Here is an 11,729-nt window from a genome sequence, read left to right as displayed (position 1 = left end):
GGGTTGTGTGTCTAGCGAACGGACTGATGAAATAACTTTGGCAAGTTTAGCTCTGCGGATTTGCACAGAATTGGCGCTAGACACCGGGACAATCGTCTTCACAATCCAAAAAAGAAAATATATAAAACAAATTGTATCTTATCGCCTTATGAATATGTTTATAGCGAATTTATATGGATTAGCCTTTTTTTGTCCACCCATATGTGGATCAGGTGGCCCCCGTCATCTCTGTCACGCATGGCTGCAGCTCCTCTCGTCTTCGGTCAGTCGCTTCTTCCAGTTTCTGCTTCGGGCTGGCCTCATTTGCCCCTTTCTTCTGTCTCGCCATGCGGTCTCTGCTCTTCTCCGCCCTGTGTTCTGACTGTCGCTGTTCCTTCGTCTCCTCGTCTCGTCTGTCCTGTTCTCCCCTCGTCCGTCCTTCCGCTGTCCTTCCGCTCTCGCTTCTTTGCTTTCCCGGCGTTCCGTCGTTCCGGTCCCCCGGCTCGCCTCTCCTCTCTCCCTCCTGTCTCCCCCTCGTCCTCCTCCTCCTCTCTCCTTCTCTCCTCTTCCGCGGTCCCTCGCTCTCCCTCGTCTCCCTCCCCTTCGTCTCGCTCCCTCTCCTCGTTCGGCTCTCGTCGCCCTCTCCGGTGCCCGCCCCCCTCTCGTCTGTCTCGTCTCTCCGGCCTCCGCCCTCCTCTGCCCCCGCCCGCCGCGCCTGCCGCGGTTGCCCTGCTGGGTCGCGCCCCGTCCGGGCGCTCCGCCCTCTGCCTCCGTCTGTCGCGCTCCCGGCCTCCCCCCCCCCCCCCCCCTCTCTCCCCTCGCCCCCCGGCTCGGCCCTTCTCGCCGGGGGTCCTGCTGCTTCCCGCCCCTCCCGTCGTGGCCGTGTGGGTCTCCGGTCCTCTCGCCCCCCTTCGCTCTCCGCGGGGGCTCCCCCCGCCGGCCGGCCGGGGGGTTCCGCGCGGCGGCCGGCCCGGGCGGGGGGTGCGTCGGCGGGGGTGGTCGGTCTGGCGTGCGGGCGGGGGGGGTGTCCCGGGTCGGCCCGTGCGGGCGGGTGTTGTGTGTCCCCTCGTGCCCCTCGTTCTCGTTCCTTGCTCGGCCCCTCCCTTTTCTCCCCTCTGTTGTCTGTTCTGGGTGGGGCATACGGGGAATTTTGTGTCTCATCGTGAGACAGTGCGATTGTACTGAAAACCGTGAGTCAGAGGTCTGGCGGTATATTTGAAATCAATGATGGTGCCTCATTACCTTGTAACCTATTTAATAGGCGGAAAAAATGTATTTTTGGCACACGTTGTCGACTAACGGAAAATGTCATTAAAATAATATTTTATCATACATTTTGTATTCAGCTCGACAACCTTTGTTATATCCGAGGCTAAATTTCGGGAACTTTATCGGTGACGTTTTAAATATGTTTGAGAAAATAAACGAATTGCCATTGACAAAATGTTCTTCGCGGTAAATCAATTAAGCCGTTAGGAAAAACGCGAAACGCAATTTACGTATTTCTGCATCAGAATCAATCTTCCTAAAAGGTTTTTCTTGTGAACTGTGAAACACCCTACAGCTGTCAGAGTGTAATTACCTTATTGCGAGTGGTATGTGTCTCGTTTGGCACAAGTGGTTCTCAGCGCAAATGAATGATAGCGTTGTTAATTAGGAAAAGCGGAAACATTGAAGAAAATCAACAGAATAAAAAGAGATGGGCGAGCCAGCCTTTCTGTTGTCTCAGTTTTGCTGAAATCGACGGAGATCAAGAGCCAAACGACAGTCGCGACCTAGAAAGCTCAGATTTGGTGCTTCAATGTTATCTACGATATACTAGAAGAAACAAAGTCATTTTTACAAGTAAGGTAATTTGTGAACTTATAAAATTCTATTCGACAAGAATCGCGTAAAAAGCAATTACACTAAATGTTGATAATATTTTATTTTTTCCTGGGCAAGATATCCCCAAACAAACAGTACAAAACACATGTTTGATTTAATAATTGATGGAAGTCAGTCGCCTCGAATTTTCATTTTAACCGTAATACCTAAGAAACTCGAGTTTTTGCAAAGAATAAAGATAAAATAACTTCAATGTTCTTTTTTCCGTCACATACAGCAAAATAATCATGAGACGAAAAGGTTTCTAAATGTGACTTATTTTTTCGTTCGAGTGTTTAAAAAGAAAAGAAAATAATAGGCAAAAAGCTTGTTAGGGGAAAAAGATGTTAATCCGTCAGTTAAACAAGCTGCACACTCGGCATGGTTTTTGGCTTTTTTATATATATTAATTGAGGGCCATATGCGATATTCGTTTAGATTTGTTCTTACTCCCCGAGTTATGAGCTGTGTTGCCGGCCTCTTTTTCTTTTTAACTGTGGTGAAACAACTAGCGGCCGTAGAGTACAGTTGAACATGTATCATTGATTTCAAGCATACCGCCAGACCTCTGACTCACGGTTTTTAGTGCAATCACACTGTCTCGTGATGAGACACAAAATCCTCCAATAAACGTATTCACAAGGCGATAAGATACAATTTCCTTGTATATTTTCTTTTTTGGATTATGAAGGCGATTGTCTCTAGCGCCAATTCTGTGCAAATCCACAGAGCTTAACTTGCCAAAGGTATTTAATCAGTCGCTGGACACACAACCCATGACCATATTTAGAAGATATATGCCATGATGTGAAAACATTACGGTCATATTGTTTATATCATTTGAATTTTGAATTCGCGAATTCCGTGTCGCATTTTTTTCTTAACAGCTTTCTAAATCGATTTGCAGTCATATTTAAATAACTAGGAAATCTGCGAAGAACATTTTAACAAGCGAAAATTGTAATTATTCTCTAAAACTGCGAAAAAATGTTTTACCAGTTGCCTTGTCAATGCAAACGAGCAAATTTCGTGTTCATTTACAGTTATAATAAATAAGATAATTCGGGCTTCGCCCTCGTCAACTATCTCGCGATAGAAATCTCGAGCTCATAATCTAATTGTTTAATAGTTAATCAGTTTTTAACGATGTTACGTTACCCAACATACCCAGAATTTCCGGATATTAACGATTTCTGAAAATAACATTTATAATGCACGGACATACATGTATGTACTTGAACTTGTTCTCTCGTTACAGAACTAAAGGATTTTCGTCCCTGTTGGTCAGTTCCGCATTCATCTTATGTCGCGTGTTGACATTTTTTCGTTATATCGGGCTACATTTGGGCTTCTGGGTTGTGTTCGTTGTAACGACGATTTCTTTATATTAGAGGGTCGTTATATCGAGGTACTGTTCCAAACATTTTACTTATCTAATGTTGGAAGTGGGGTCCATGTATGCTTCAAATTATATATGGTCGCTTATTGAAATCAGAACCCCGCGTGACTTATTCCCGAAAAATCAAGAGCCAAATTTCGCAAGTATTAAATTCCCGAAAAATCAAGAGCCAAATTTCGCAAGTATTAAATTTTGCGATTTTGAGAGGAAGGTAGAATTGGATTGTATTAACAGCAAACAAAACCAGCTAAACATTACAAAGCATATGGTATTCCACAGTCTAAATACCCGATAGGCGCATATACGACTGCACAAGCGAGATTTTAAAGACACTTAGCTGTAGAAGACAGTTCGGACAGTGAGAGCGATGCAGTGAAAGATAACAGGTGGACAAAATCAAACAAAAATCTTCAAAAGCTGAGAAATGTTGGAATAACTGTAAAAAAGCACATTGAATTTAATTATTTTAGTATAGGTAATCGCATGGGCCGAGTAAAATTAAGGATTTGCGACTCTGGCAATTTCTGCAACTTCTGAAAACACAAGTGATATTAATCCTTAATTAATTTTACGAGGAAACATGTGATTACTTGTTTATGACATAGAGGGAAAAATTTTCTGAAGTTGTCGATGCTATAAAAATATATAACTTCTGTACAGCGCGAAGCTTAATTTGGCTTGCGAGACGAAAACGTTCCTCATAATCGAGCAAAACTTGACGTTCGGAAGACAATATCGCTGACAGTTGTATGCAATGAAAGGTATGAAATTCGTGAAAAAAGCTAATATATAGATTGAGACAAGCCTAAAAGCGAAGCTCCCCTTTATTTATTTATTTTTTTGCTGGAGTAACAATGTTTTCATTTTGATAAATATGCGGTCAAAGCTTTAATGTTAACGCTGGCCCATATGTGCAAGATAAATAGAAAAACATCATAATCTCGAGGCAGAACAAGTAATGGCCTAAAAATTAATTAAGAGTTTATTCTCTCCAGCCCTTTCTAAAGAATAGAAAATAGTTTAACGATCCACTTATTGTTTAACTTTAATACAACTCATGGCCAAAACAATTAAGAGTTAATTCCCTGCTTTCTAAGAATAGAAAATAGTTTTACGATCCTCTTTATTGTTGCTTTATACAAAATGACGCCAATATATTTTGTGGGCATATTCCCGTCTTACTTTTCTTTCCTATATTTGTCTCAATATCGGCGCACTGAAATGGGTTGCTCAGTCACATACGCAAATTTAAAACTTATCTTTTATTTCTTACCGTGTGCAAAGTTTAAACAAATTTAAGCGTACACTAAATCATCTCTATTCACTGTAGCTATTCAGTGTAAAAGTGGGCTACACTAAAGCAAAATAATTGTTTGATCTACTCGCGCTTTGAACTGCTCGTTTCACCTCGCGCTCAAGCTAGATTGGGTAAACCTGTTTTTTATAGCAAGTTTAGTATAAATAAATTTATTTTGTTCGAGCTTTTTGCTTTGTCGTCGTTTAGCACTTCGAATAACATCACTTATACTGTATGAATTTCTTCCGCCGAGAAAATATAAGGCTAAAAGTCGGAATAAACTCACAGCAATAAGAAATAAACTACCACGGCAAAGGATTAGAATTCGACAATTTTTGACGGCCAAATCAACTTACGGCAATATACTAGCTTATATTCAAAATTAGAATAGTTTAAAGCAACGCCAAAAGCAGCTTGCAGCTCTTCAACAATGAAAAATAGATACTCAGCTTTATGCTTAAATGTCCCTCCAAAAATGCTTAAAAAATTGTAGGGAAAAAGTTTTCCTCCAAAAACGCTTGAAAAATGCAGAAAGAAAGGTTTCCCAAACAGTTTCTTCATCTAAACACTGTAGACTGCTGTAGTTTTATAAGTGACATATCGGTTGTGTAGCCGCGGGGAGCCGCGGAAAGCGCGCGAAAAACGAAGCCTCGTTTCGGTTTAAGACCTTTTAAAAATCCCGGATGACTATGGCCGCCATGTTGCACGACGTACGTCGTACGCACCTGCGAACCGTGCCGCTAGCCATGATGACCATGAAAACTCAAATACATGGTTCTGTTAATTTTTTATGGGTATGGGGCTCTGCTCTGGGGCCCTTCGGGCCGCTGAGAGCTCCGCTGTTAACGACTGAACAAGAAGTGAACACTCAATATAAACGTAAGTTTAATTTTATTCACCTGTTTGCACGTTTTGAAGCTTTCCTCTACGACCGGCTTCGCATGTCATTCCTCGGCATAGATAACAGCAAACGACGACCACAAACAAACTTGTAGAAGTAATTTGTCCAATAAATGTGACCTTTTTTCACAGAACAAACTATATATATCCTCCTTTATATCCCGGGTTGCTGGTGATGATTCTTAGCGATGACATAAGTGAAACAAGGATGTCAGTTGCGGCCGCTTCGATGAATTTGAATCGTCGCACACTCGCAAGTGTCTGATGCAATTTTTGTACCGTTTTCAACTGTAATAATCTTCTGTGTTAGCTTTCGAATCTTTGTTTCAATTAAATATATTAATATACCAAAAAAGGTATATTAACGAATCAATCAATCAACCAACTAATCATAGAGTTTTTAACTCAGTCAGTCAGTCAGTCAGTCAGTCGGTCAATCAATCAATGAATCAGCCCATCAATGAACTCGGCGTCAACTAATCAATTATTCTGCCTGTCAGTAAATCAACTTTGTTAAGGAATAACTGTAAAAAGCACATTGAATTTGATTATTTAATAATCATTATACGGTATCAATTTTCGCGATTTTTATCTTGTCATGTCCTATATTTCGTGAGTATTAAATTCAGTACTCGCGAAATCACGTGAGAATACGGTATTATACTTCAAAGTCGGGTATTTTAGTGTCAGGATAACATTACAGTAGGGAGGGCGCTTAATCAAATTATTATGATATTTACCTCGCACATGCATAAAAATTGTTCCCGCTGTCCAATGCAATTAACGAATCAATCAATCAATCAATCAATCAATCAATCAGTCAGTCAATCAACCAAGCGATCAATAAGTTAATTAGTCAGTCATCAGTCAGTCAATCAACAATCATCAATTTTTTTTTTAAGGGAAGGAGGGGTAAAAAAATTTACCTCCAAAAAAAATGCCCCTCAAAAAAAAAAAAAAAAAAAAAAAAAATGGGTCAGTAGTCAATCAACAATCAATCAATCAACCAATCAGCCTATCAATGAACTCGAGATCAACTAATCAATCATTCAACCTGTCAGTCAATCAACTTTGTTAAAGTGTCAATCGCTAATCAACGTGGATTTTTTTTAAGAAAAATGACTTCAACAAACGAGTCCATCAACTCCAGTCACTTTCCTTATCAAGCATGTCTGATGCCCAACCTTCCTGATGACCTCCAGCACCAGGTGCGAGACATTAGTAACTACATTGTTGTACCACTCGACACACTGCTGGCTGTGATGTCGTTCATCTGTAACACGCTTGTCTTCATCACTGTAACACGGACTAAATCTCTACGACATCCTTCACTGCTAATGCTGTGCAGCTTGTCAATCACTGATTTGATCTGGGCGCTGTTTACTGTCATAAAAAACAGTTTAACTCTCCTCCATCCACACATGTGCCGGAAGATTGGGAGCGAGGAAGACTGTATTGGTATTCTTTGCTTCTTAGCTACGCTTGGTAACCTAGCTATGGTGAGCAATGACCGCAAGCAGGCAATGAGAAGGCCAGAATGGTACCATAGTCACGCGAGCCGATCACGTGCACGAGTTGTCAAGGCAACGCTCGTAAGCTGGTTTTTAAGCATACTAGCTACCCTAATAGTGTATACGAAGATCAAAACGAGAAATACTAACACCAGTTTCATCATTATTTTCTTGTTTTATGTGGTATCTATTTTGATGATATTGTTCAACTACTTCAGGCTCTTTATGGCTAGTAGACAACACTCCAGACGCATGCGGATACAGGTTGGAAAGATGCGTGCTGCGGTAGAAAAAGAGAAAAAACTGACTCGAATTGTTTCAGTGATCCTGTTGTGCTTTTTGTTTTCTTTCCTGACAGCTATATTGAGCCCTGTAATCTTGGTCGCTTTGGGACTGCCAATAATTCCCTTTGATCCATTTAGCTCGTTTTTGTTCACAATCAATGGTCTTCTTAATCCATTATTTAACTATGGCAGAAATAAAGAGATTCGCAGATCAATGCTTAACATTCTCAGATGTCGAAATCGACGTGTCGGTCAACAGCTCCCAGCCGTAAGAGATAACAGAAACGCTCAAGTAAGAGAAAGACATCTTCAGGAACTGCACATCGCGATTAACTGAACTTGCTTATTCTTAGAAATAACTTTGTCCTGTTTGTAAGTTGTTTTTGTTTACTGGCCCATTTGTATCCTATTAATTTTTGAGTAGGCCTGATTGCACGCATACCATACCATCTTTGCTGTTGTTGCCCCGGCTGGGTTTCAGTGGGTACACTTATTATTATTATTATTATTTTTTGCGTCAATTCAAATGTAAAAGATAACACCAACAAAGGATGATGTTGTTGTCGTCGTTGCAATGTGCGCATGTAATTGTATACAGCAACGTTTATTTGTGCTGTTTAAATCACGGGATAAAGTAACAAGAATAAGAATAGAATTTTAAGAGTTAAGTTAAAAGTATAAGATACAAAAATAAATTAAAAATACAAACAGTAATATGTCACTCAAAATAACTAAAAAGCAAAACTAGTTGGGTGACCTCCATTTATTATCACCTGTGTACAGCCGCCCGCTCTCCTACTCCTCTGGATTAAAAAAAGTTGTATTGAAAACTTCTGTAGGGACAAAGTATCTAACCTTAAGAGAGGGTTACACGCATCAGTAACTAACGACTTTATTTCCTTCATTATTTTGTTATTTCCTTATTTTAATAAAATTCAGAAATCTAGGCCTTTCCAATCTTATATTTACCATTGGTTTGAACTCGTTCATTAATTGCTCTTTTCTTTATTTAAAAAAAAGGCGCAAGAGTGCAGCGAGAGTAGACCAAACGTATCACCAAGTGCTTAAATATGCGCGTTGAGTATAAAAGAACGGAAAAACACCCTGAATAAAGTTGCGAGACCCATGGCAGATGTGTGGAGGTTGGCAGGTCAACAATTATTGAAAGCTTTTATCATATAAATCTGGAGATTGAGCACGAAATACGTCAAGTTATAATTTAAACAACTTCAAATTATGGCCAATTCAAAGAATCGTGCGCTTTGTCCGCACACAGCAGCCGTCAGCTCTCCTTGTTGTCATAACATAAAATAAACTTTTAAAAAAATAGCTTCATTAAAAATAGAAACCAATAGCAATAATCCATTTGTCACTAAAAAATAAATAATACGTGACAAATCGTGATATTTGGTCTTTAATAAAGAAACCTACACATTGCCATTTTTCACATAATTTTATATGAAAGTACTTTTATGATCTGTTTTGTTTGGTAAGGCTTATTAAACTCTACAAACTTTGCAACACTGCTGAACTTTAAAGGATCAACTCATATTTATTTTATGCTAACACCTTGCAATAGCACATCTATTGATAAGTCTCCCACGTATTTTACTTTGACATGCTGCTATGACGCCTTGCCACTAGTGACTCCTTTGAGTCCATCTGAATACATACAAAATTGTCTATACTAAAATATATTTTTACGACATTAATCAGGGTAGTAGGTCATAATGAGAGTGGGTAAATTACTTAGAATATTTTTCTTCATCTTCTTTCCATCTAAGAATTTGGATGGAGCAAAAACAGTCAAGTTACGCTTAATACAATATCAAATTATTAATAGCCAATTCGTATTAGAGTCGTGCGTTTTGGCAGTCAGTACAACAGCCTTCATGATGTTCTTGATGTCATAACATTAGATAAACGTTAAGAAATGGCTTCATTAATAATTGAAACCTATGGTATATTAATGATCTATTTCTCACCGAATGTAAATAGTACATAACAAATCTTGATATTTGGTCTCAGATCAAGAAACCTATACACTGCCGTTTATTGAATTCAAAAGTCAAAAATGTGTTTTTATGGGCTGTTTTGTTTGTTGGCTTATAACTCTACAAACGTGGCAACATTGCTCAACATAAGGATCAACCCATATTCACTTTATGCTAACACCTTGAATTTTACGGCATATGATGTGATTATATGCAATAGCACATCTATTGTTAAGTCTCGCACGTATTTTAGTTTAACATGGCGCTATGACGCCTTGCCACTAGTGACCCCTACAAATTTCATACTCCAGTGTCACCTTTCTTTTTACAAAGGTTCTGTCTCCCCATTGTTGTTTTTTTCTATTGCTTTTTTTTTCTTAATTTCCAAGCTTTTACTAGGCGTGCTGTGTTATCATTGAAATAGCCACAAAGAGTGACGTCATAGATTTGCGTTTGAATGAAATATAGTGCCCCCGCTTGACTGTACATGTCTTTCTGATATGAAAAGGCAATTTGTTTTTTATCCTCGCTAAAACACTTGTGAAATTTGACGGACAATTATTTTCAAGATTAAAATTCCCGACTTATGTTTAAGTCAATAATTCTTCATACCCAACAACAATCGCGGGCTTTATCAGCTAAATTTAACATTCTCGTTAGCGTGTTTTGTCGCATGCCTAATATGATTATTGTCATGCCCTGAGGCTATTGAGTAAATTTCCCTTAATCTTTCTTTTAAGATCGTGGCGTTGTGTGAAAGCGGATTTTCATATTTCCTCATTTAATTTGCTTTTATTGATGTGATATCTGTCGCTGTTTGTTGAAAAAAAGCTCGCTTGATGACCAAACAAATTGATGCTCACATCGTTTACATGTTGTGGCAAGACCAATTGTTTTAAACCGCATCACTCATTATGACACGATTGGAGATTTCCCACGAGATCCGGAGTCAATTTCCATGAGAAAGAAGTACATGTCACACCTACACCTGCCTATAGGCATTGTTTATCTGTGATGTCAGTCAATCGAATGCGTTAAAACCGTTTTAGCCGAGTTGGTATATCCGTTGAGAGAGTGATCTTGGATCATATCAACAAGAACTTCATCGAAATGTTTAATACAAGTTTAGGAAATGGCACGGAATGGAGTGATGACAAAAATCTTTCGTGCTTTTACCTTACTCGATTTCTTGTTTATTCACAAGATTCGATGAGAATTACTTTTATCATCAATTGTACGTTGAATGGCATTTTGTCCGTCATAGCCATCGTTGGCAATACATCCATCCTCTGGGCGCTAACAAGAAACTGCTCTTCTACGCTTCGCTCCCCAACAAAGGCTCTTCTTTTCAGCCTAGCCCTGTCTGATCTTGCCGTTGGCGCTCTCGTACAACCGTTTTATGTCATATACAAAGCTGCCGAGATCAACGATAACTTTCGTCTGTTCTGTGTCGCTGGCATTGGTTTTCACTTGTCAGCTAATGTGTTCTCTGCCGTTTCTTTCCTGACTGTAACTGCGATAGCCTTAGATAGACTGTTGGCGCTGCATCTGCAAAAGGCTTACAACGTGACAATTTCTCTGAGGCGCGTCAAAATTGTGTTGTTCCTTTTGTGGTCTTCTACAAGCCTATGGGTGCTTACATGGCTCATGAACATTAAGATTTATCAAATCTTTAACATAACCATTGTGTGCGTGTGTCTTGTTACATGCGCATCGGCTTACATAACGCTTCAGATTCGCCTTCGCAAGCTTCAGACTATGATCTCATCTCGGTTACAGAATCGAGACAGCGAGCCGCAAGTTAGTGTACAAGTCAATGTATACACGCCGCATCTACAGCTGTATCGAAGATCCGTGACAACCATGTTTTACATCTACATTTTGTTAATTCTCTGTTATGCTCCCTACTTAGCAATGTTTATTATTGTAGAAGTCACGGGTAGAGATTCAACAAAAATTGCCGCCTTGAGTTTTTCAATTACAATTTTGTTCGCCAACGCGTCCCTAAATCCGTTTCTTTATTGTTGGCGAATTCAAGAAATTCGTCAGGAAATTTTAACCGCAGCGTCAAGAATTTTCCGTCGTAGATGATGCTTTTATACAAATCAGATGGCTGTTTAACGAGAAGTATTGTCAAGAAAGAGATATGATCTTAATATTTGTTAAACATGTATGGCGTAAAAACACTAGTTTAAGGTAATATGAATATTTTAATTAACATCATATAAGGTTTTGAGAGTTATTATCTACCATCGCTGTTCACTAACAGCAGGCTATTTTCTCGCCTTGAAATAAACATATTCATAAATATTCATTGCCAGTTGATTATCAGTGCATTCCTTTATTTGTACTTAGCTAACAATTATAAAGATATAGAATATTTCACGGCAAATTTTGTTTCTCGTGCATGTGATTTCGGTCTTGTGTTAAAACTCGCGTGTTCTTCTTTTTAGTATAAGAAACTGGTTTTTAACAATTAATATTTCTAGCTTATTAGCA

At 39.3% G+C, this 11,729-nt stretch overlaps 2 protein-coding genes across 2 annotated transcripts; both read left to right on the top strand.

Moving 5' to 3' along the window:
* The first annotated feature begins 6,559 nt into the window (after positions 1 to 6,559).
* Positions 6,560 to 7,573, top strand: LOC144637071 (adrenocorticotropic hormone receptor-like). Its single transcript, XM_078496234.1, has one exon. The coding sequence runs from the start codon at positions 6,560 to 6,562 to the stop codon at positions 7,571 to 7,573; it is 1,014 nt and encodes a 337-aa protein (XP_078352360.1).
* A 2,695-nt stretch (positions 7,574 to 10,268) lies between these two features.
* Positions 10,269 to 11,595, top strand: LOC144636439 (histamine H2 receptor-like). The gene has a single exon (XM_078495650.1). It carries the CDS (start codon positions 10,341 to 10,343, stop codon positions 11,319 to 11,321), a length of 981 nt encoding a protein of 326 aa, XP_078351776.1. The 5' UTR covers positions 10,269 to 10,340; the 3' UTR covers positions 11,322 to 11,595.
* Positions 11,596 to 11,729: the final 134 nt, after the last annotated feature.

The sequence above is a fragment of the Oculina patagonica genome, chromosome 13 (assembly GCF_052425735.1).
Source record: "Oculina patagonica isolate OP01 chromosome 13, crgOcupat, whole genome shotgun sequence".
Taxonomy (NCBI): Eukaryota; Metazoa; Cnidaria; class Anthozoa; order Scleractinia; family Oculinidae; genus Oculina; species Oculina patagonica.
The sequence above is the reverse complement of the archived record's forward strand: the minus strand, read 5'-3'. Positions and strand labels throughout refer to the sequence as shown.